The 24,136-nt window shown below is 42.5% G+C and overlaps 1 protein-coding gene across 5 annotated transcripts in view; it reads left to right on the forward strand.

Annotated features, from left to right (window-relative positions):
• Positions 1-20,406, forward strand: part of LOC141271784 (uncharacterized) — a 182,803-nt gene extending 162,397 nt beyond the window's left edge. For 4 of the 5 annotated variants that reach the window (XM_073681929.1, XM_073681926.1, XM_073681927.1 and 1 more), the window contains exon 7: positions 18,744-20,406. In XM_073681929.1, coding sequence (XP_073538030.1) covers positions 18,744-20,179 — 1,436 coding nt within the window. In that variant the 3' untranslated portion in view covers positions 20,180-20,406. The remainder of the gene's footprint in view (positions 1-18,743) is intronic. The other variant, XM_073681930.1, reaches the window with a different exon arrangement.
• The last annotated feature ends 3,730 nt before the right edge of the window (positions 20,407-24,136 follow it).

Here is a 24,136-nt window from a genome sequence, read left to right on the forward strand (position 1 = left end):
ATTTTCCCGGTGAGGTCACAGTTAGAAAAAGGTGCCGAGTCTGCCATAAAAGGGGGATAAGACAGGTCACCCGTTTCCAATGTGAATTGTGTCCTGACAAACCGGGACTGTGTTTGAATGAATGCTTCAAAATTCTTCACATGTCCCCGGACTAAACACATCCTGACCTTCCCTACAGAACTCACCCACACTAGAATGACATACACAACAACCTCATGTACACTACAGCACACACACCAACCTATGTCAGGTTGGTGTGTGTGTTGTAGTGTATGTGAGGTTGTTTGTGTGTGTGGTGTATACACTACACTATACCACACCGCACACCAACCTGACATGCACTACACAATTTGTTAGTTTCCAAAATGGGGTCACTTGTGGGGGAGCTCCAATGTTTAGGCACACATTGGTAAATTCTAAAAAGTTCATTTTTTTTCTCATTAAAGTACACTCTGCACCCCATCTTGACTCAAAAAAAACAAACAAATGTAGACATTTTTGGATATTTATTAAAAAAGAAAAGCTGAAATATCACATGGTCATAAGTATTCAGACCCTTTGCTCAGACACTCATATTGAAGTCACATGCTGTCCATTTCCTTGTGATCCTCCTTGAGATGGTTCTACTCCTTCATTGGAGTCAGCTGTGTTTAATTAAACTGATAGGACTTGATTTGGAAAGGCACACCCTTGTCTATATACCACACAGCTCACAGTGCATGTCAGACCAAATGAGAATCATGAGCTCAAAGGAACTGCCCAAGGAGCTCAGAGACAGAATTGTGGCAAGGCACAGAGCTGGCCAAGGTTACAGAATAATTTCTGCATTACTCAAGGTTCCTAAGAGCACAGTGGCCTCCATAATCCTTAAATGGAAGACGTTTGGGACCACCAGAAGTCTTCCTAGACCTGGCTGTCCAGCCAAACTGAGCAATCGTGGGAGAAGAGCCTTGGTGAGCGAGGTAAAGAAGAACCCCATGATAATTCTAAGCGGTATGTGTGGAGAAATCCAGGCACTGCTCATCACCTGGCCAATACAATCCCAACAGTGAAACATGGTGGTGGCAGCATCATGCTATGGGGCTTTTTTTCAGCTGCAGGGACAGGATGACTGGTTGCAATTGAAGGAAACATGAATGCGGCCAAGTACAGAGAAATGCTGGATGAAAACCTTTTCCAGAGTGCGTTGGACCTCAGACTTTTCTGAAGGTTCACCTTCCAGCAAGACAATGACCCTAAGCACGCAGCTAAAATAACAAAGGAGTGGCTTCAGAACTACTGTGACCATTCTTGACTGGCCTAGCCAGAGCCCTGACCTTAACCCAATTGAGCTTCTCTGGAGAGACCTGAAAATGGCTGTCCACCAACATTCATCACCCAGCCTGACAGAATTGGAGAGGATCTGCAAGGAAAAATGGCAGAGGATCCCCAAATCCAAGTGTGAAAAACTTGTTGCATCATTCACAAGAAGACTCATGGCTGTACTAGCTCAAAAGCAAAGGATCTAAATACTTATGACCATGTGATATTTCAGTTTTTCTTTTTTAATAAATTTCCAAAAATTTCTACATTTAGTTTTTTTTTTTTTTTTTCCAGGGGTCAGAGTGTACTTTAATGAGAAAAATAAAAATTAACTTTTCAGAATTTACCAAACGGCTGCAATGAAACAAAGAATGAAAAATTTAAAGGGGTTTAAATACTTTCTGTTCCCAGTGTGTGTGTGTGTGTGTGTGTATATGTATGTACAGTACAGACCAAAAGATTGGACACACCTCATTTAAAGATTTTTCTGTATTTTCATGACTTTGAAAATTGTACATTCACACCGAAGGCATCAAAACTATGAATTAACACACGTGGGATTATATACTTAACAAAAAAGTGTGAAACAACTGAAAATATGTCTTATATTCTTGGTTCTTCAAAGTAGCCACCTTTTGCTTTGATGACTGCTTTGCACACTCTTGGCATTCTCTTGATGAGCTTCAAGAGGTAGTCACCGGAAATGGTCTTCCAACAATCTTGAAGGATTTCCCAGAGATGCTTAGCACTTGCTGGCCCTTTTGCCTTCACTCTGCGGTCCAGCTCACCCCAAACCATCTCGATTGGGTTCAGGTCTGGTGACTGTGGAGGCCAGGTCATCTGGCGTAGCACCCCATCACTCTCCTTCTTGGTCAAATAGCCCTTACACAGCCTGGAGGTGTGTTTGGGGTCATTGTCCTGTTGAAAAATAAATGATGGTCCAACTAAATGCAAATCGGATGGAATAGCATGCCGCTGCAAGATGCTGTGGTAGCCATGCTGGTTCAGTATGCCTTCAGTTTTGAATAAATCCCCAACAGTGTCACCAGCAAAGCACCCCCACACCATCACACCTACTCCTCCATGCTTCACGGTGGGAATCAGGCATGTAGAGTCCATCCGTTCACCTTTTCTGCTTCGCACAAAGACACGGTGGTTGGAACCAAAGATCTCAAATTTGGACTCCTCAGACCAAAGCACAGATTTCCACTGGTCTAATGTCAATTCCTTGTGTTCTTTAGCCCAAACAAGTCTCTTCTGCTTGTTGCCTGTCCTTAGCAGTGGTTTCCTAGCAGCTATTTTACCATGAAGGCCTGCTGCACAAAGTCTCCTCTTAACAGTTGAAGAGATGTGTCTGCGGCTAGAACTCTGTGTGGCATTGACCTGGTCTCTAATATGAGCTGCTGTTAACCTGCGATTTCTGAGGCTGGTGACTCGGATAAACTTATCCTCAGAAGCAGAGGTGACTCTTGGTCTTCATTTCCTTGGGCTGTCCTCATGTGAGCCAGTTTCTTTGTAGCGCTTGATGGCTTTTGCAACTGCACTTGGGGAGGACACATTCAAAGTTTGCCCTATTTTTCGGACTGACTGACCTTCATTTCTTAAAGTAATGATGGCCACTCATTTTTCTTTACTTAGCTGCTTTTTTCTTGCCATAATACAAATTCTAACAGTCTATTCAGTAGGACTATCAGCTGTGTATCCACCAGACTTCTGCACAACACAACTGATGGTCCCAAACCCATTTATAAGGCAAGAAATCCCACTTATTAAACCTGACAGTGCACACCTGTGAAGTGAAAAACATTTCTGGTGATTACCTCTTGAAGCTCTTCAAGAGAATGCCAAGAGTGTGCAAAGCAGTCATCAAAGCAAAAGGTGGCTACTTTGAAGAACCTAGAATATAAGACATATTTTCAGTTGTTTCACACTTTTTTGTTAAGTATATAATTCCACATGTGTTAATTCATAGTTTTGATGCCTTCAGTGTGAATGTACAATTTTCATAGTCATGAAAATACAGAAAAATCTTTAAATGAGAAGGTGTGTCCAAACTTTTGGTCTGTACTGTATATACAGTACAGACCAAACAATATAAATGTGGTACCGCTGTAAACGTACTGACCCAAAGAATAAAGCTGCCTTATCAATTTTACCACACGCGGCACAGAATAATAAAAAAAAAAAAAAACAATTCCTGAATTGTTGGTTTTTGTTTATTCTGCCTCCCAAAAATCGGAATGGAAAGCGATCAAAAAATGTCACGTGCCTGAAAATGGCACCAATAAAAAACGTCAACTCATCCCGCCAAATACAAGCCATCACATGACTCTGTCTTCCAAAATATGGAAAAATTATAGCTCTCAAAATATGGCAATGCAAAAACTAGATTTTACAAAAAATGCGTCTTTTAGTGTGTGACAGCTGTCAATCATAAAAACCTCATATGATTCTGGTATCGCTGTAATTGCACCGACCCGAAGAATAAAGTCATCTAATCACTTATACCGCACGTGGAACGGCGTAAAAAATAAACGCTAGGGTTGGGGTTGTGCTAGGGTTGGGGTTAGGGTTGTGATGGGGTTGGAATTTTTTTCAAAAGTAAGAAAAAAAGATGACGATATGGCGACTAGTGTTGAGCGCAAGTGCTCGCTACTTGAGTTTGCATCGGGTGCTCAGGTATGCATTGAGTATCGTGGGTATTTGAGTGACATGCTCGAGTCTCCGCCCCATATGCTTCGCGGCCAAAAAAACTTTGCGGGGATTACCTGCCATGCACGATCGATCCCCACATGTTTTTTTTTGGGTGTCTAATAACCATGAAACATGCGGGGCAGGGACTCGAGCATGTCACTCGAGCACACGCAGTACATGGTGCATACCTGAGTACCTGATGCAAACTCAAGTAGCGAGCACTTGCGCTCAAGACTAATGACAACTTATTCAATATGATGACCTAATGTTATCAAATTCTGTGTCGTACCTCTGGGTTCAAAATGTTCACTATACCCCTTGATAAAATCCTAGAGGGGTCTAGTTTCCAAAATGTGGTCACTTGTGGGGGGTTTCCACTGTTTAGGCACACAGGGTCTCTCTAAACGCGACATGGTGTCCACTAACAAATTGAATGGAAGATCGGCTGAAATTGTTAGCGGACACCATGTTGCGTTTGGAGAGCCCCTGTGTGCCTAAACATTGGAGCTCCCCCACAAGTGACCCCATTTTGAAAACTAGACCCCCCAAGGCACCTATCTAGATGCATAGTGAGCACTTGGAACCCCTAGGTGCTTCACAAATTAATCCTTAAAAATAAGTGGGGTTTTTTTTCCACTTTTTCATTTTTATGAATCAATTTGTGAAGCACCTGGGGGTTCCAAGTGCTCACTATGCATCTAGATAGGTGCCTTGGGGGGTCTAGTTTCCAAAATGGGGTCACTTGTGGGGGAGCTCCAATGTTTAGGCACACAGGGGCTCTCCAAATGCAACATGGCGTCCGCTAATTATTCAAGCAAATTTTACAATCAAAAAGTCAAACGGCGCTCCTTCCCTTCCGAGCCCTGCCGTGCGCCCAAACAGTGGTTTTTCCCCACATATGGGGTATCTGCATGCCCAGGAGAAATTGCACAACAAATTTTGAGGTCCATTTTTTCCTGTTACCCCTGCGGAAATAAAAAAAAAATTGGGTCTAAAGTAACATTTTTGTGAAAAATGTTAAATGTTCATTTTTTTCTTCCACATTCCAAAAATTCCTGTGAAGCACCTGAAGGGTTAATTAAGTTCTTGAATGTGGTTTTGAGCACCTTGAGGGGTGCAGTTTTTAGAATGGTGTCACTTTTGGGTATTTTCTGTCATAAACACCTCTCAAAGTGACTTCAAATGTGATGTGGTCCCTAGAAAAATGGTTTTGTAAATTTTGTTGGAAAAATGAGAAATCGCTGGTCAACTTTTAACCCTTATAGCTCCATAACAAAAAAAAAATTTTGTTTCCAAAATTGTGCTGATGTAAAGTAGACATGTGGGAAATGTTATTTATTAACTCTTTTGTGTGACATATCTCTCTGATTTAAGGGCATAAAAATTCAAATTTTGAAAATTGCAAAATTTTCAAAATTTTCACCAAATTTCCGTTTTTTTCACAAATAAACGCAAGTGATATCGAAGACATTTTACCACAATCATGAAGTACAATATGTCACGAAAAAACAATCTCAGAATCAGGGGGATCCGTCGAAGCGTTCCAGAGTAATTACCTCATAAAGTGACAGTGGTCAGAATTGTAAAAATTGGCCTAGTCATTAACGTGCAAACCACCCTCGGGGGTAAAGGGGTTAAATGAGAAGGTGTGTCTAAACTTTTGGTCTGTACTAATATATATGCATCTCACTAAATTAGAATATCATCATAAAGTTAATTTACTTCAGTTCTTCAATAAAAAAGTGAAACTCTATATAATATATGAGTCATTACAAACAGAGTGATCTATTTCAAGTGTTTTGTTTCTGTTAATGTTGATGATTATGGCTTACAGCCAATGCAAACACAAAAGTCATTATCTCAGTAAATTAGAATACTTTATAATAGCTTGAAAAATTATTTTAAAATCCGAAATGTTGGCCTATTGAAATGTATGGTCAGTAAATGCACTGAATACTTGGTCGGGGCTCCTTTTGCATGAGGGTCATATAAAGCGACTGCAGACAGGAGTATACAGCACTCTGTGCAGACTGATCCTCAGCCTACAGGACATCATATACATTTCAAACCATATTTTATAGCATGTAACGTCCTGTAGCCAGGATCAGTCAGTGCATGTAATGTTCTATATGTGCATAGTATAATACATCCATTGTACACATTGTCATCTGATGTCTGTAGCTACAGTATAGTATATTCTAATCTGTATACTGGCTGTGCTGTACTGTGTGCATAGACATCACAAGGTGAGTGTTGTAACCAGAGTCCTATAGGCCCCCAATCCAAAATTTAGACTGGGGTTCCCACCAGCATGATGATGAGATCTATGGGCCCTTGTAAGAATGTCCTGTCCTGGCCGTATCCTGTAATAATGTTCCCTGCCCTGGGCCCCTTTCTTTAATAATGGCCCTGTCCTGGCACTTTCATCAAACACATTTAAACACAAAAAAATAAACATTTCCTCTCCCCTTTCCTTTCTCCTGGGGCAAGCCGCATCTTTTTTTTTTCTCCTCCATATCTGTTGTAGTGGGGGCAAGCGGCACATGCCGGTGATGTCGAGCACCGTACGCAAGAGGCATTCTGACGTCACCTGCTGCCTCTGATAAGCCAATGGACACTAGAGCACATTCAGGTGTAGGCGGCCCCCTGACTCCACAGGACTGGTCGTGGTCGCACCCTCTGTGACTGTGATCATTGTGCCCCTGCATGTGTTATATACTGCTGGTATAACATCTGATGTTCTGTAGTCATCACATATCGTGTATCAATACAGATGAACGAATCTATTCACAGGACCCTGGTTCAGCATCCACATCGTTAGTCCATGGCCACCCTGTGGGACCCTGCGGTCCTCCTCCTTCCTGCCAGCATCGCCTCCTCGTTTGATTTGCAACCTGGCGCAACGACATTTTTTCAGCGTGACACATACATGACATCAGGCCAGGCTACAAATTAAAGGAAAAGCCAAGTGTGCCAGCAGGTAGGAGGGTCACAGGGCTCCCGTTCAGCCGCCACAGAATACTGACTTGGTACCCTGAACCAGGGTCCTGCGAGTTGATTTCCTTTCTCTATATACCAGTCATGTATTCTCCTATATACTGTGGGTGGTATACCATGTGCACAAACATCTAATGTTATATACAGGATAATATGTGACTTGTATATCATATACAATGACACTTTTTTTTACTGTTATGGAGTTTGAGTGCATTGGTGACTTGGTTGAGCAAATAAGCTTTTAAAAAAACACACAAAGTATTTGGAGGTCCAGTAACCATGTAGTGCCCTACTTATGTGTGGCCAGCTTTACTCCTGGTATTTGCTTTTTTTAGGAATATGGAAATGCAGAACACACCCTGCTTTACTACACTTCTAAAACCGTATCCCTGGATTAAAGATAGTAATACAGAAGCATAATAATAATCTTTTATATTTTTTATAGCGCCAACATATTCCACAGCACTTTACAATTTTAGGGGGAGGGCTTGAACAGACAAAAAGACATTACAGAATAAGCATAACTCAGATATTAAAAGGGGTGAGGGCCCTGCTCACAAGCTTAGTCTATGAGGAAATAGGGGTGGACACAAAAGGTAAATTGTATAAATATTGTATAATGCAACCATAGTATACTAAGTAGGGTAAGTACATAGCACTACATGAACTGGTCGCCAGCCAGTATGTGTACAGTACAGACAGAGGCTAATCAGTGCATGGATGATATGAACATGATTTTGAAGAAAATCTTGATGTGGGTCAAACTGGGACAGTTATATAAGTGTGTTGAGGCTATAGGCCAGTCTGAAGAAATGAGTTTTTAGGGCACACTTAAAGCTGTGCGTATTGGGAATTAATCAAATTGTCCTGGGTAGTGCACTCCAAAGAATTGGCGCAGCACCTGAGAAATCTTGGAGACGGGAGTGGGAGGTTCGGATTAAAGAGGATTTTAGTTTTAAGTCATTAGTAGAACTGGGGGCACGGGAAGGGTGGTAGACTGAGATGAGGGAGGAGATGTAGAGTGGTGCTGAACCGTGGAGAGCTTTGTGGGTTACAGTGATAAGTTTATATTGAACTCTATATTGGATGGGCAACCAGTGCAATGACTGGCACAGGGAAGAGGCATCGGTGTATCGGTTGGAGAGGAATATGATCCTGGCTGCTGCATTCAGGATGGATTGGAGAGGGGAAAGTTTAGAAAGAGGGAGACCGATTAGTAAAGAGTTGCAATAGTCCAGACGAGAATGAATAAGAACTACAGTAAGAGTTTTTGCCGAGTCAAGGGTTAGAAAAGTTCTGATTCTAGAGATGTTTTTGAGGTGTAGATGACACGTTCGAGCGAATGATTTGATGTGAGGAGTGAAGGAAAGATCTGAATCAAGTATGACACCCAAGACAGCGGGCTTGTTGCTGGGGAGTAATGGTGGAGCCACAAACGGGAATGGCAATATCTGGTACAGGTAGGTTAGTGGAGGGAGGAAATACAAGTAGTTCAGTTTTTGACAGATTCAGTTTTAAAATAAGGGATTACATTGTGTTAGAGACAGCGGAAAGACAATCACTGGCATTTTGTAATAATGCAGGGGTGATGTTCGGAGAAGAGGTATATGTCATCGACATAGAGATGGTACTGAAAACCGAATCTGCTGATTGTTTGTCCAATAGGAGCGGTGTATAAGAAGAAAAGAAGGGGGACTTCTAGGACTGATCCTTTAGGGACCCCGACAATAATGGGAAGGGGAGAGGAAGAGGAGCTGGCAAAAGACAGTGAAGGAGCGGTCAGAGAGGTAGGAGGAGAACCAGGATAGAACAGTGTCCTTAAGGCCAATAGAGTGGAGCATAGTGAGGAGGAGCTGGTGATCCACAGTGTCAAATGCTGCAGAGAGATCTAGGAGAATCAGTAGGGAGTAGTGACCATTAGATTTAGCTGTTAGTAGATCATTAGAGACTTTAGTGAGTGCAGTTTCAGTAGAATGTGAAGAGCGGAAACTGGATTGTAAAGGGTCAAGAAGAGAATTATCTGAGAGAGGGCAGATTAGAGGAGAGTGAACCAAGCTTTCCTGGAGTTTAGAGATAAAGGGAAGATTGGAAACAAAACTATTTCAATAGCCTCATCATCTCACTGTCCAATAATCCTAAACGCCACTTCAACACTTTTCACTCACTCCTTAATCAAACAGCACAGGCCCCGACCTCAGCGCTGACGATCTAGCCAATTATTTAAAGAAAAAATTGACCATGTCCGACAGGAAATTTTCTCCCAATCCCCAAATGTTATGCATGCTCCTCCCTCCCACAGTGCATCTTGCTCACTTTCTGACTTCGAACCAGTCACGGAAGAAGAAGTGACCAGGCTCCTTGCTTCCTCTCGCCCTACCACCTGCCCCAATGACCCTATTCCCTCACATCTCCTTAAGTCCCTTTCTCCAGCTGCCACCACTAACCTAACTAAAATATTCAACCTCTCCCTCTCATCTGGTATCTTTCCCTCCTCTTTTAAACACGCCAGCATACATCCATTACTTGAAAAACTGTCCCTCAACCAGAACTGTGCTGCTAACTACAGACTGGAGAGGTGAAGGGCTGAGTTATAGGTTTTAAGCATAAATTTATAATGGATGAAATCTTCGGCCAGATTACATTTTCTCCACAGCCGTTCGGCACACCTAGAGCACCGCTGGAGAAAACGTGTTTGAAGTGTATGCCAGGGCTGTCGCCATCTGTGCCGAGTTGTTCTCTGTGTAGTAGGTGCAGCTAAATGCAGGGTACTCTGCAGTGTTTCATTATAATGCTTCAGTGCAGAGTCAGGACATGAGGGAGGAGATCGGGGCCAATGATGATTACTACGCTTTCATATATTTCTTGGTGTTCATGGTGCGTATATTTCTATAGTTGTGGAAAGTGGGGGTGTCTTGAGCAGGGAGACTGTTCTTGACAGAGAATGAAAGAAGGTTGTGGTCAGAGAGTGGAAGAGGAGAATTAGTAAAGCCATGTATTGAACAGAGCCGGTCAAAGATCAGGTCAAGAGTATTTCCATCTTCATGTGTAGGAGAGTTAGTAAGCTGTGAAAGGCCGAAGGAGGAAGTTAGCGATAAAATATGAGCTGCAGATTGGGAGAGGAGATCGCCAATTGGTATGTTAAAGTCCCCAATGATGAGAGTGGCGATATCACAGGATAGAAAGTTTGGAATCCAAGTGGCAAAGTGATCTAGAAACGGACTGGAGGGGCCCGGAGGGTGATGCACAACCGCCACTCGCAGAGAGAAGGGCCAGAAGAGTCTGACTGTATGGGCCTCAAAAAAAGGGAAGATAAGTGAGGGAACTGGTGGGTTAACCTGAAAAGTACATTTTGTTGAAAGGAGCAGACACACACCTCCACCTGATCTGTTGTCATGTCTAGGGGTAAGAGGGAAGTGTAGGCCACCATATGAGAGAGCAGCAGTGGCGGTGGTGTCTAACTGCTGGATCCAGGTTTCAGTGAGGGTGAGAAGGTTGAGGGAATTTGAGAGGAAGAAATCATGGATGTAGGAGAGTTTATTACATGCTGACCGTACTTTTCAAAGGGCACAGAACTTCTGCTATGGGTCCCCATGATTCCTATGTACGCCCCTGGAGTACTCGTATGTGTATACGGGCCCTTACTACTGAAACAATGAGAAACAAAGCTTTTGCAAAGTAAAATACAGTTTATTAGACAAATTATTACAAAAGTGAAACAAGTGTATAAATGTCAGCAGTTGCCCACTAGAAGTTCTGATGCTGACTAATAACAGCACCAGGACCGTTAAAATACTCGCAGTAGTTGTCGCGGCAGGTCTTCGCATCATGGGTGTTTCTGCCATATCCCACTGGTTGAAGGCCTGCAATTGCAGGATCGGTTGCACGCCATTCACCGAGCTCCACTTCCCCATTGGCTAGGTCCACAGAGTCCACGAAGCCAGGCGGACAGTACGAAATTGCATCACGTCGACGAAGAAAGTTGTGAAGCGTGCAGCAGGCCAAAACAGTCTATTGATGTAAGCTTCATGTTAATTGGCATATGAAAAATTCTGAAGCGGTTGGCCATGATACCGAAGGCATTTTCGACAACACGACGTGCCCTTGACAAACGATAATTGAAAATTCTTTTTTCCTGGGTCAGACTTTTTTGGGGGAACGGTTTAATAAGATTGGGATGAAGTGGGAAGGCTTCATCGCCAACAAAAACAAAATTAAGGTTACCTGTAGTCTCTGAGTTGGGAGGCAAGTGTAGGTCACAGTTGTCCAATCGCTCTCCAAAAAGTGTGTGCTCTAAAACACCACCATCAGAAACCCTGCCGTTCATGCCAACATCTACATTTATAAATTCGTAGTTGGCGTTAACAAGGCCATCAGGATGATGCTGAAATAGCCCTTATAATTATAAAAATAGGATCCACTATTTGGTGGCTGAGTGATTCGGACATGTTTCCCGTCCAAAGCCCCACCACAGTTAGGGAACTGCCACAGCTGCTCAAAATCAGAGGCAATCTTTTTCCATTCCTCCTCAGTGTTGGTAAACTTTATGTAGCTACCTAGACTGTGGAAAATGGCATCACATGTCTCTGGAATTAGAACGCTGAGCATCGGCCTTGAAATGGCTGAAGAAAAAATGCAAGTCTTGGAGTGAGCGTCCGGTGGCCAGGAATCTCAGTGTGACTGCCAATCTTTCATCTGCCGGAATGGCAGCACGCATCGCTGTATCCTTCCGTTGAATACGTGGCGTAACTCTTTCCAGTAACACTTTAAATGATTCCTCTGACATCCTCAGATAGTTGCGGAAATCATGAGGATTCTTCTCCTGAAGCTCTCTTACACGTTGCATGTGGGACAATTCTGACCTGTTCTGCAGCCACTCTCTGGTCCACATGCGACGCTTTCGTTTGGAACGCCTCTGTAGCTCCCTTGCCTCATCTATACGCCGAGCTTCCTCAACCAGCAATGCAGCAACCACAATAGCACACTGCCCGTCGTTCATGATGTGCAAACTGCAAACATAACATGAAAAGATGAGAACACTTTCAACAAAACAATTAACGCAAGTATTTAAACTGTACATGCAAAATATCGTGGAAAACCGTGTTCCATTCCGTTAGTGAGCATGACAGAAAAACTCTGAAGCGGTTGGCCAGGACAGCATGTCAGAAAATGTGCTGTGTGGGTGTGTGTGCACGAGACCCCTAAAATATCTGCCCATGCAAAAGCATATACATACAGATAGAAGCCCTCCCTCCCTGAAGAGCAATGCTAACAGGTAATTGGTAGATGTCCTATAAATGAATTAAAAATGGAAACTCATTTGAGACCCCAAACAATACCTACCTCGCTAAAGATGCCTGATTTCTTCAAAGTGGAGTCACAGCCGGACAACGCTACAATGATCCACAAAATCCAATGAACATATATGAACAGCCCGGAGAGCTCTGCTAGGATCTGCAATCAAGCACGAGTTCAGAAACAAAGGATGGGATCGCTATTCTATTGCCTTTTTTATGCACGGCCGGAAATGAGAACGCTGTAGCGACCACCAATCGGGGATGAGGGGCGCGGAAAAGTCCAATTTATGCACGCCTACGTGTCTCAGTTCTGAATCGCTAACGAGTTCGTTGGTTGGGTGTCACATACAGCGATGCACACTGCCCAGCGGGAGCGCAACGACCCAGGAATGGTCCAGGAAGCTTTGTAACGATCAGCGATCTCACAGCAGGGGCCTGATCGTTGCTACCTGTCAGACATAACGAGATCGCTAGCGGAATCGCTGTTGCGTCACAAAACTTGTGACTCAGCAGCGATCTCGCTAGCGATCTCGCTTAGTGTGACGGGGGCTTTACTGTGATCCAATTGTCTGGCACAAGAGAATCACACTACAGGTGCAGAGGAAACTGAGAACATAATTTCTCCATCGTCTGTGTTCGCGGTAATCGGACTGCACTCAGATGACATCCGAGTGCAGACCGATGTTTCCCACGCACCCATTGATTTGTATATGTGTGAGTGATCCGAATATTGGAGCCACTTGCAGCATGCTGCCATTTTTTTCTCATGCCTAATTGGCATGAGAAAATAATCCCCGATCTGCACTGCCCCATAGCACTCGGCCCAATGTTATACTATCTTATAAAGCATCGCATAGCACTCGGCCATATTATACGCTAGTGTGAGTGAGCCCTAAGGCTGGCTATGCACCATATTTCTAAATGTAATCAGGTCCACTATAAATAAAAGATAGAACTTTGTCAATTATTCTGCTTTAAAGAAACAGAGCTCTTTTTTTTTTTCCCTAAGGCCCCAGCCCCACTATCAGTATTTGGTCAGTATTCAGTCAGTATTTTTTTTCTCAGGAGTAGGAGACAAAACCAGGTGAGGAGCAATCAGAGAAAAGGTATAATAGAAACAAGTCACCAATTCTGCATTTATCACCCACTCCTGATAAAAAATACTGACCAAATACTGATAGTGGGGCTGTGGCCTAAATGTGTATATAGTGTAGCATCCGTGTGTTAATATAGTCACCTTCCATTGTCTTCTCCAGTATCCAGCGTTTTTCCGCTCCTCTTCTGTATACACACTGTCATGATTCCCCTCTATTCCCAGCATAGTCCCAACTAGAGTCTCAGGCGCTTCTCTCAGTAGAACATTCAGAAAAGCAGATGAGAATGTAGTCGACATTTGACTGCAGCTATAAAAATCACATATCTGTGATTACTAGACCGCCTGCTCTCGCTGGGAATAGCGGAGAATCATGACAGTGTATGAATTATTGGCAGTGTGTGGGGAAAAAAAAACCTAATGGGTATGTGCGCCTGACGTCTGTTGAGCCGAGTTTTTCTAGGCGAAGCCGCTTCAGAAAAAACCCCGACAGTCTTTTTCATGAAGTGTCTTCACTTGTAGCTTTGCTGTAGTTTTGTGCAGTGGATCCACCCGCGTCTTTTCTCTTCATTTTGCACTATAATGGAGAGCGACTTTGGCGAAAAATTAGTGTCACGTCTTTTAACCGCTTCAGAGTTCGGAAACTGAACACATGCACAGCAATGTTTTTACATTGCTGTGCATTTTGTTCATTCTTTTGCACCCACCTAAAAAAGATGTCCTATGCATATACCCTAAGGCTATGTTCACATGCAGCATTTTTGCATTAGTTTTTTTTTTTTGCTTTGTGTTTTTTTTTTATGCAAATTAAATGCTGCTTTTTTTCAGTAACCACAAAAGCTACAAGATTTCTGAAATCTCATGCACGCACATCTTGTTTTTATTTCTGACTGAATATGAAACCTACAGCATGTCCATTCTTCTTTTTTTTTGCAGTGTTTTTTCACCCATAGAAAGCAATAAGAAAGCGAAAAAATGCTGCAGAAATTAAGCGGCGGCTTTTTTAGGCGTATTGGTGAATAAAACGAATTTTTATTAAACATGCCCTGTAGGCAAAGCACACACGTAATCTGCACTAAAAAACACCACTAAAATGCTGAAAAATTGCCATTTTTACTGACGAGAGAGCAGATTTTGACTACAGGAAAAAAAAATTTGCTGCATGGAACATGGCCTAAGCTTTGTTTTGGTACCATATCTGTGTAGTAGTCTTGGTGCTATTACTGCTTCTATGTAGTTAGTTTGGTTCTAGTACCATTTCTGTGTATTGACCATCAGATCTTTGGTGAGGTTGTTTCTGTCTAGAGTCTGATATATTAAGCCTGCCTTAATGGTGAATTTCATATTATAAACGCAATAGGGATGGGCCGCCGCTGTGTGCTTGCCCCACAGGCCAAAATTTGTGAGCCTGCCCACAATCCTGTTTATTTCACTTTATTAAGCTATGGATAGAGCATTAATGTGAAAGTTGTGGACAGCCCCTTTAAGATGGGATTGGAGATGTAATGAGTACAAATTTGATTATATATATATATATATATGTTCATTATAAAAACATGTTCATTTGATCTTTCTCATCGAATAAAACCTTGTTTTAAAAAACATCAAAGCATAAAAAATTATATAAATGTGGTATTGCTCTAATCATACTGGCCTGAAGGAAAAAGCTGCCTTACCAATTTTACCACACGGTGAACGGCATAAAAAATTAAAAAAAACACCCAAAACTATTCCTGAATTGCTGGTGTTTGTTCATTCTGCCTCCCGGAAAAATGGAATAGAAAGTGATCAAAAAATATTATGTGCCTTAAAAATTGTAGCAATGAAAACGTCAACTTGTCCCAAAAAAAAAACGCCACATGACTGTCAGCAGAAATGTAGAAAAATTATAGCTCTCAAAATATCGCAATGCAAAAACTTTATTTTTGAAAAAAAAAAAAAAACTCTTACTGTGTTATAGCAGGCAAACATAAAAACCCGATATTAATCTGGTATCACTGTAATCGCACCTACCTGAAAAATAAAGTTGTCTAATCGCTTATATCACACGAGGAACAGTGTAAAAAAATAAATAAAACCAATTCTTGACCTGCTCTTGATTTGTTTATTTTGCCTCCCAAAGATCGCAGTAAGGCTTGGCTCACATTTATCCTGCGCTCTACGCTGAGCTCTTACACCGGGGTTTTCTTGTAAATCTCTGAAATATGTGATTCATATAGACCTCCCCCCAGCGGAAGACTCCCTATAATGAGGCAGATGGAGTCACTGTGGACGCCGTCTGGCCTATGATCTGGCGGTGTCTCTTTTTAAGCGTTGTAAGGTTACTGGTAACATGCTGGAGGGGTGGTTATTAGCTTCAGTGATAAGAACCTGGACGTCTGCTCCAGCATATTATGTGGTGAGAGAGGTTAATCGGCCAGGACAGGGCCAGGTGTGTTGTGAACAGCTAAAGAGTTGGGCAAGACGGTTGTTCGCCATATCTCCAGTCCTGGGTGTGATTTTAAAAGTTTAACTTCTGACTGAGTCCAGAGTCCTGTGTGCGCTGAATGTGAGCTGACCTCCAGAGCTCTGCTCTCGTTAAAGCTGAACCCTGTTTTCTGACTGGACGGACATCAGTTATGCGGACTATGAGTGCTGTTTTTTTTACTAAAACGAACAAGACTGAGTTTATTGATGTCTATTTTTGTTTTGGACTGGTTTATGAAGCATGTTTTTAGTAAACCAGTTGAAGATTTAAATCAGAAAGTATTCCTCTGAGTACCTCATTAAGCACCTGAGTGAGCCGATCTACCACAGTTGGAGCTAGAAGTGTGGGAAAGCTCCCCAGGAAGCTAGTGTGACAGCTGTGGACAAACTACATATCCTGTGTGAGGGCGACTATTAGGATAGAAGAGTGGTCGGACAAAATGAAGGAGCTGATCAAGCACCTGGTCCAATTCCAGCAACTGCAGCAGCAGTGGCAGCAACAACAGATGCGTAGGCGGCAGATGGAACTCCTCACTAACTGCCCAACCTCCATTTCAGACGATGACCTCACGGGTCTGCCAACATGTCCTGTGATGTTAAATGGTGTACTGGTGTCTGTATTCTTGGACACGGGGAACTTAGTAACCTTAGTCAGGGCCCCACTCCACCACCAGTTGATCCTTCGAAGGATTGTGGCATCCACTGTATTTGCAGTGACGCTAAGGACTAACTTTTAGCCAGAGTGACCATATAAACTGTGGCACTGAGTCCCATAAGGTTGGAGTGGTTAAGGACCTGATACACCCAGTTATATTAGGGAAGGATTTTACCTTACTCTGGGACTTATGGCGAAAAAGGGGGTGGTGCCAAGTTACTCAGAAAAGAAGAGGTTCACTTAAAAAAAATAAATAAAAAAAAAAAAAAGTCAGAGGCAGGTGAATTTCCCCTGTGTGTGCTTGATGGCGATGAGAACGAGTCAGCAATCAATGAAGCCGACATCCCTGAGATGGGGGCTTTCGGGAGTAACTTTGGGACTGCTTAACTGAAGGACCATAGACTCAGAGGGGTGCTTGATAACGTCACCGTTTTAAGCGAGGATGCTCAAGAGCTGGGGGCTGACATTAAGTTTCCGTACTTCTGCAGTAGATGGGGTTTTACTAGGGGGACTAAGCAGGGGGGGTATTGGAGCAACTGTTGGTATCAGTACCCTATAGGCGTAGGGTGTTAGAAATGGCCCATTCCCATGTCTTGGGTGGTCATCTGGGTGTAGACAAGACCAAAGAGCGGATCCTTTTTACGTTCCACTGGCCTAGATATCACCGAGAGATTTCGAACTATTGTAGCTCCTGTCCCACTTGCCAGTTAACCACCCCAGTCTCTCATTTCTGGAGTCCCCTAGTGCCATTACCCATTATAGAGGTTTGGTTTGACCGCATGAGTTTAGTGGGACCCATGGTTAAGGCTTTGTTCTAGGAATTGTGGGATACTAGCTGCAGTTTATTCCGAATTTCCCGATGATAACCTCTCCCCTGACCAACCTCCTTAAGGGCATAGAGTAGTCGATGGCCAAGTGGACTTGGAGATGGCTTTCCAGGAGTTGAACCTAGCCCTGTGCAAACAGCCAGTCTTGGTTGCATCGGATTTTAACGAAGGGGTTCATGGTCCAGACGGATATTTCAGAAGTCTGGTTTAGAGCCTTGTTGTCCAGAGAATTAAATGGGGAGGGAAGTAAAATATGTTACGAAAAAAAGCACTCAGAATCACTGTGATATGTTGAAGCATCTCAGTTATTACCGCATAAAGTGACACTGGTCAGAATTGAAAAAATTGGCCTGGTCACAAAGGTGAAGACAGGCTCTGGCACAAAAGGGCTAATAAATCATCAGTTGAGTTGCTGGGTGACATCTGTGGTTCCTCTTGACACTTTTTAATAATACTCTTACCGCCTACTCGTGGTTATACAGGTCCTGTATGCTGCCATATAATGCGAGAGTAGTCTCTCACTTTTGAAATTACTTTGAGGGGCCTAGATTTTAGATAGAAGCAGGAGGGCACAGAAAATACAAAATCAGAAGACACGAGTAAGACCGTAAACTGTCCAGGATCACAAGAAGATCAAATGCACGGAACTGAACCAGAGGAGATCGAGGCTGTACCTGGCGCCTTGCAGCAATGTGCTTTGAGCTTTAGTAGGGTGTGGTGCTTTCCAATTACCTGAAGCAGGGAGCAGATTACTCCAGCTGGACAGCCCACACACCCATACTGCCAGAATGGATGGTAGTACTGGCCCTGGCCACCCTATTCTTAGTTTCTGGACAGAGCCTGTGCTGCCCAGATCTTCTGGTTACAATGTCTCCTCCAACGCCACCCGCAGATGGTGGCCGTTACATGATGGTGGCCGTTGCTGACAGAAGCAGACCTCGCAGGAGCAGATCCAAAAAGGAGATATGACACACCATTTTTAGAAGCTCCAATGTTGTAAAATGACAGAAAACCAAAGCAGAAGAAAACGCCATAAAGTTACTCAATTTTGTAAATTTATAAGAATTGTTGAATTTATCTATATGAGTAGTAACTATTTTGACGTCGGAGTGGGGGCTCGTTTATTGCGGGATGACTAGAAGTTTTTATTAGTATAATTTTCGTCTACATAACATTTTTGGTGGCTTTTTATTCCAATATTTTGGAGGCAGAATGAAGAAACAGTTGAACACCACACTCCCCTAGTTAATGCCATGAGGTCTTCTATTATAGACAGTGAACTGTTATTGTCTTAGTGAATAATTCAATTTTGCTACATAACTTCTCATTTCTATGGAGATTTTGAGTAGAAATGTTCAAAAATACAGTTTAAGAATATTTTATTCAAAAATAATAATTTGTTTTATTCTTGGTAGATGACTGTACAAGGAGATCAGAGGGACAACTGACATCTTCAATTTTTATATCAGATGACCTTGAGATCACACAGGATACAATTGAAGTGAATGGCATTACTCCAGCTATACTAGCATCCTGTCATGCCAAAGATCTGTCATCTGATCCTATGAAAGAGGTCCTGTGTTCTGATTCATTACAGACTACGAAGAAAAATAAAAGTCAGAAAAGAGGCATTACCAAACAAACTGCTCTTAAAGCAAAAAAGCCAATTACACATTCAGAATATGGAAATAGTTTTCCTCTCGAAGCATCTTTTGTTACGCATCAAAAAATTCACACAGAGGAGAAGACATTTTCTTGTTCCAAATGTAGGAGATATTTTAATCAGAAATTAGATTTTGTTAGGCATGAGAGAATGCATACTGGTGGGGAGAAGCCATATTCATGTTCAGAATGTGGAAAATGCTTTGGACAGAAATCAACTCTTGTTACACATTACAGAACTCACACAGGGGAGAAGCCATATTCATGTTCAGAATGTGGAAAATATTTTGCACGTAGCTCCTCTCTTCTTACACATAAGAAAACTCACACAGGGGAAAACCCTTTTTCATGTTTAGAATGTGGAAAATGTTTTAAGCGGAAATCCTATCTTGTTAGTCACCTGAGAACTCACACAGGGGAGAAGCCTTTTTCATGTTCAGAATGTGGGAAATGTTTTGCAGAGAAAATACATTTTGTTAGACATCAGAGAACTCACACAGGGGAGAAGCCATATTCATGTTCAGAATGTGGAAAATGTTTTGCACATAGATCATCTTTTCTTATACATCAGAGAACTCACACAGAGGAGAAGCTATATTCATGTTCTGAATGTGGGAAATGTATTAGAGAGAAATCAAACCTTGTTAGACACCAGAGAACTCACACACACCCAGGGGAGAGGCCATATTCATGTTCAGAATGTGGATTATGTTTTGTACATAAATCCTCGCTTGGTAGACACCAAGGAGCTCACACAGGGGAAAACCCTTTTTCATGTTCAGAATGTGGAAAATGTTTTAAGCGGAAATCATATCTTGTTAGTCACCTGAGAACTCACACAGGGGAGAAGCCTTTTTCATGTTCAGAATGTGGGAAATGTTTTGCCCAGAAAATACATTTTGTTAGACATCAGAGAACTCACACAGGGGAGAAGCCATATTCATGTTCAGAATGTGGAAAATGTTTTGCACATAGATCATCTTTTCTTATACATCAGAGAACTCACACAGGGGAGAAGCTATATTCATGTTCTGAATGTGGGAAATGTATTAGAGAGAAATCAAACCTTGTTAGACACCAGAGAACTCACACACACCCAGGGGAGAGGCCATATTCATGTTCAGAATGTGGAATATGTTTTGTACATAAATCCTCGCTTTGTAGACACCAGGGAACTCACACAGGGTAAAAGCCTTGTGGTTATTTCCTGAAGAAGTGCTTGACACTATGAAACACATTGACTAAACACCAAATGTTTGAATAAATCCTTGAGAACTGATTTCCTCCCACATTCCAAAGGGCTGTGGAATTTGGATTGTGAGCCCCATTGGGGACAGCAATGATAATGTCTGTAAAGCGCTGCAGAAGATGATTCCACTATATAAGCAATGCTTAATAAAAAAATAGAGCTGTGTGTATGTAAATGTGCAGTGCCCAGCAGTGTGTGTGTGTGTGTGTGTGTGTATACATGTATGCTGCAGCGTGGTCATTAACGTCCCTGCTGTGTTGGTATATGTACATATACATCAGTGTCTCCCAAGCTCCAGTCCTCACGGACTCCACAGGTCATGTTTTCAGGATTTCCATAGTATTGCACAGGTGAGCGAATTCCTGATGCCTTGATGATACTTCCATCACCTGTGCAATACTAAGGAAATCCTGAAAACATGACCTGTGGGGTCCGTGAGGACTGAAGTTTGGGAAACACTGATATACATGGTGCCGAGAAACACTAACAATAAATTTATTACTTCCCTCTTTCACCCCAGTGCATTACAATTAGTGATATTGACTGTCATGTACATACTTCTCAGTACTTGACATGGGGTGCGCTTGAAAGGGTTAATTCGTCTTCTCTCACTCAATCCAGCTCTCATACTCTGTTTAGGTTATAAAGTGAACATAAATCACACCTCAACATATTCAGCACACCCCTATTTTTTTTTTTTTTTCACGCCTTGCCACCATTCGTCAAATACACGGGGTGATGAGTCCTCAAGATATGTTACTCTCAGACAATCAAAAGGTCACACACTCGCTGAAAGGCTATGGATTCTTTAATAAGTCTGATCCTTGTATGCACTAAAGTTTTTTTTTTTATATAACTAATTTTTATTAAAATTTTTCACATTTTAGCAAACAGAGAACACAGAAAAGTCATTCACATTTTCATATCAGAGAAAACACTTAGGCCTCCAACAGGCCAGCCCATTAGAGATCACTTTAAAGCTTTCAAATTCAAATATCTGATATGACATCCATTTTACACAACAGTCCATGAAACACAAAGAAAAAAAAAAAAAAGGCAACACAGAGAGAAGGAAGGGAAAGGAAGAACGATATAGACAAAAGATCAAGAAGCAGTTGATCATTCACTACGCTGCGCCCAATAGTAGTCCCATGGGGCCCATACTGTCTCGAACACGTCCATCTTTGCATTAAGACTTGCAGTCAAGGACTCCATCCGCCTCACATCACAGACCCTAGCGTAGTACTCTTGTCTAGAGGGTGGGGAGTCCCTTTTCCAGCAAAGAGCAATCATGCATCTCGCTGCTGTCAACAAATGGAGGAGCAATTTGGAAGAATGTCTACCCATTCCCCCAGGGGTCACATTGAGAAGGAAAACAGAGGGCTCCAGAGAAATCTCTGTAAATGGCACCTCCTGAACCAGTTTTCTTATTGTTTCCCAAAAGGGAACTATTTTGCTGCTGGACCAGAAAACATGTGTCAGCGTGCCGACAGGTGATCCACATCTCCAGCCTATACTCGGGACCTGCGGGTTCATTTTATTCAGGACATCCGGCGTGTGGTACCAATGCATTAAAATTTTATATTGGTTCTCCTTGTATAGGGTACAGATTGATGTCTTGGCTGCTTTAGACCATATTGTCTGCCATGTCTGAGGGGAAAGCCTCCTTCCCAAGAATCCCTCCCACTTAGACATATAAGGGTGCTGGAAGATGGGTCCACCCACCGGTGAATTGATTATTTTATATATATCCGAGATCAACCCTTTGGTAGAGGGACCTCTCCTGCACAGCCTCTCAAACTCCGTGGGGATGGACACTTTGTATGAGCCAAACAGGGATCTTGCAAAATACTGAATCTGTATGTACTGATAGAATTCCCGGTTAGTGATGTTAAAACATTCTTTTAAATAATCAAACTGATGTATTACTAAGGTGTTTCTGTCCACTAGATCCGCAAATCTAAACAATCCCGCTTTGATCCAGGGATGAGCCATCGATGATTCTTGGCTCTGAGGGAGCAAAGGCTGAAAGACAAACAATATCATCGGGGAGTGTTTAGAAGAAAGAGGAAATCTCCTCCTACAGGTGTCCCATATGTCTCTAGTGAATTGCATAGGGCCCAGTAAAGTGGTTTGGAGTTTAACAGATTTCTCAGACCACAGTAGTGAATTCGGATGAACTGGGGCTATCCATAATTTTTCAATTTCTATCCACTTATTATATGCCCAAAGGGATGACCACGAGGGAATCCTTCTCAAGTGAGCCGCCCAATAGTATTTTACCACATCCGTGACCGATAACCCCCCCCCCCCCCGCTCCCTCCCCGAGATCAGTACCTGCTTGGAGATTCTATGCCTCCCATTATTCCATATAAACTTCATTATACAGGATTGGAGAGCCCTCAACTCCCCCATAGGAACCCCAACTGGTAGAGTTTCAAAATAGTAGTTGAGTTTAGGAATAAGGGGCATTTTCACTGCCGATATACTCCCCAAAAATGAGATATGAAGATTGGCCCTCTTGACCATAAGACCCTTCAATTCTTTAAAAAGGGGCGGAAAATTATGAGCAAACAGGGTCCCATAGTCTGACGTTATGTTAATCCCCAGATATTTGATACTCTCTGACTTCCACTGGAATTTGTAATTCAGTTTAAGATGATCTAATTCTTCATGGGGGAAGGTTTAGTGGAAGTGCCTCTGTTTTTTTAGAATTAATCTTATATCCTGAGATTATGCCATATTCCCAAAGTGTCACTTTAAGATTAGGGAGGGTGATATGCAGATTCGTGAGGGTCAGTAGCACATCATCTGCAAATAGGGAAATTTTAAATACTTTACCCCTTACCTCCACCCCCGATATGTCAGTATTGACTCTTATTGCTTGCGCTAGTGGCTCGATACACATGGCAAACAAGAGTGGGGATAAAGGACAGCCTTGCCTTGTACCATTTGCTATAGAGAAACTGGGTGATACACAATGGGGAAGTTTAATGGACGCCGTGGGAGAAGAATAAAGGGCCTTTAGTGCTGTTAGAAAAGCACCTGATATCCCAAAAGTCTTCACTGTCTCAAACATAAAGGGCCAATTAAGGCGATCAAAAGCCTTTTCCGCATCAAGACTGAGGAGAAGCGCGTCAGACTTATTCCTATTAACCACATCCACCAGGTCCACAGCCCTCCTTGTGTTGTCTCCTCCCTGCCTGAAGGGCACAAACCCCACCTGATCCTTATGAATCATGTGCAGAAGCCAGACATTCAGTCTATTTGCAAGGAGACGGGTAAATATTTTTAAATCCGAGTTCAAGAGGGCTATGGGCCTATAGTTGGCGCAGTCAAGGGGATCTCTACCAGCCTTGTGAATTAACACCAAATATGAATGAGATAGCGAGCTAGGAATCAGGGTTCCCGTCAGGAAGGAGTTAAAAAGGTCAACCATATAGGGGAGTAGTATATCCGCAAAAGTTTTATAATATAGATAGCTCAAACCGTCCGGGCCTGGTGACTTACCCAGGGGCAAATCTTTCAAAATGTCAGTTAATTCCTCAAGAGTGATCTGTTTGTTAAGGGAATCTTGTGCCTCCGTTGAAAGAACTGGCAGACTAATCCTCTGAAAAAAGCTGTCTATCTCTGATCGCCTATATTCTGGATTGCCTGCCAGTGGGTCCTGAAGATTATATAATTTCTTATAAAATTTATAAAAGATATTTGACAATTCCCCCGGATCATAGTGGGTAGTTCCCTCATCGTCTCTAAGAGCCTGAGGAGCCGCGGTCACAGAGCGATCCTGCAGTTGCCTAGCCAGCAAGGTATGGGCCTTGTTCCCTTTTTCATAATATCTCTGTTTTGAAAATACAAGCATCTTCTCCACTTTACGGATGGAGAGATCATTCAATT

The sequence above is a fragment of the Phyllobates terribilis genome, unplaced genomic scaffold (genome assembly GCF_046119375.1).
Source record: "Phyllobates terribilis strain yellow unplaced genomic scaffold, ASM4611937v1 Scaffold_5__5_contigs__length_657084704, whole genome shotgun sequence".
Lineage (NCBI taxonomy): Eukaryota > Metazoa > Chordata > Amphibia > Anura > Dendrobatidae > Phyllobates > Phyllobates terribilis.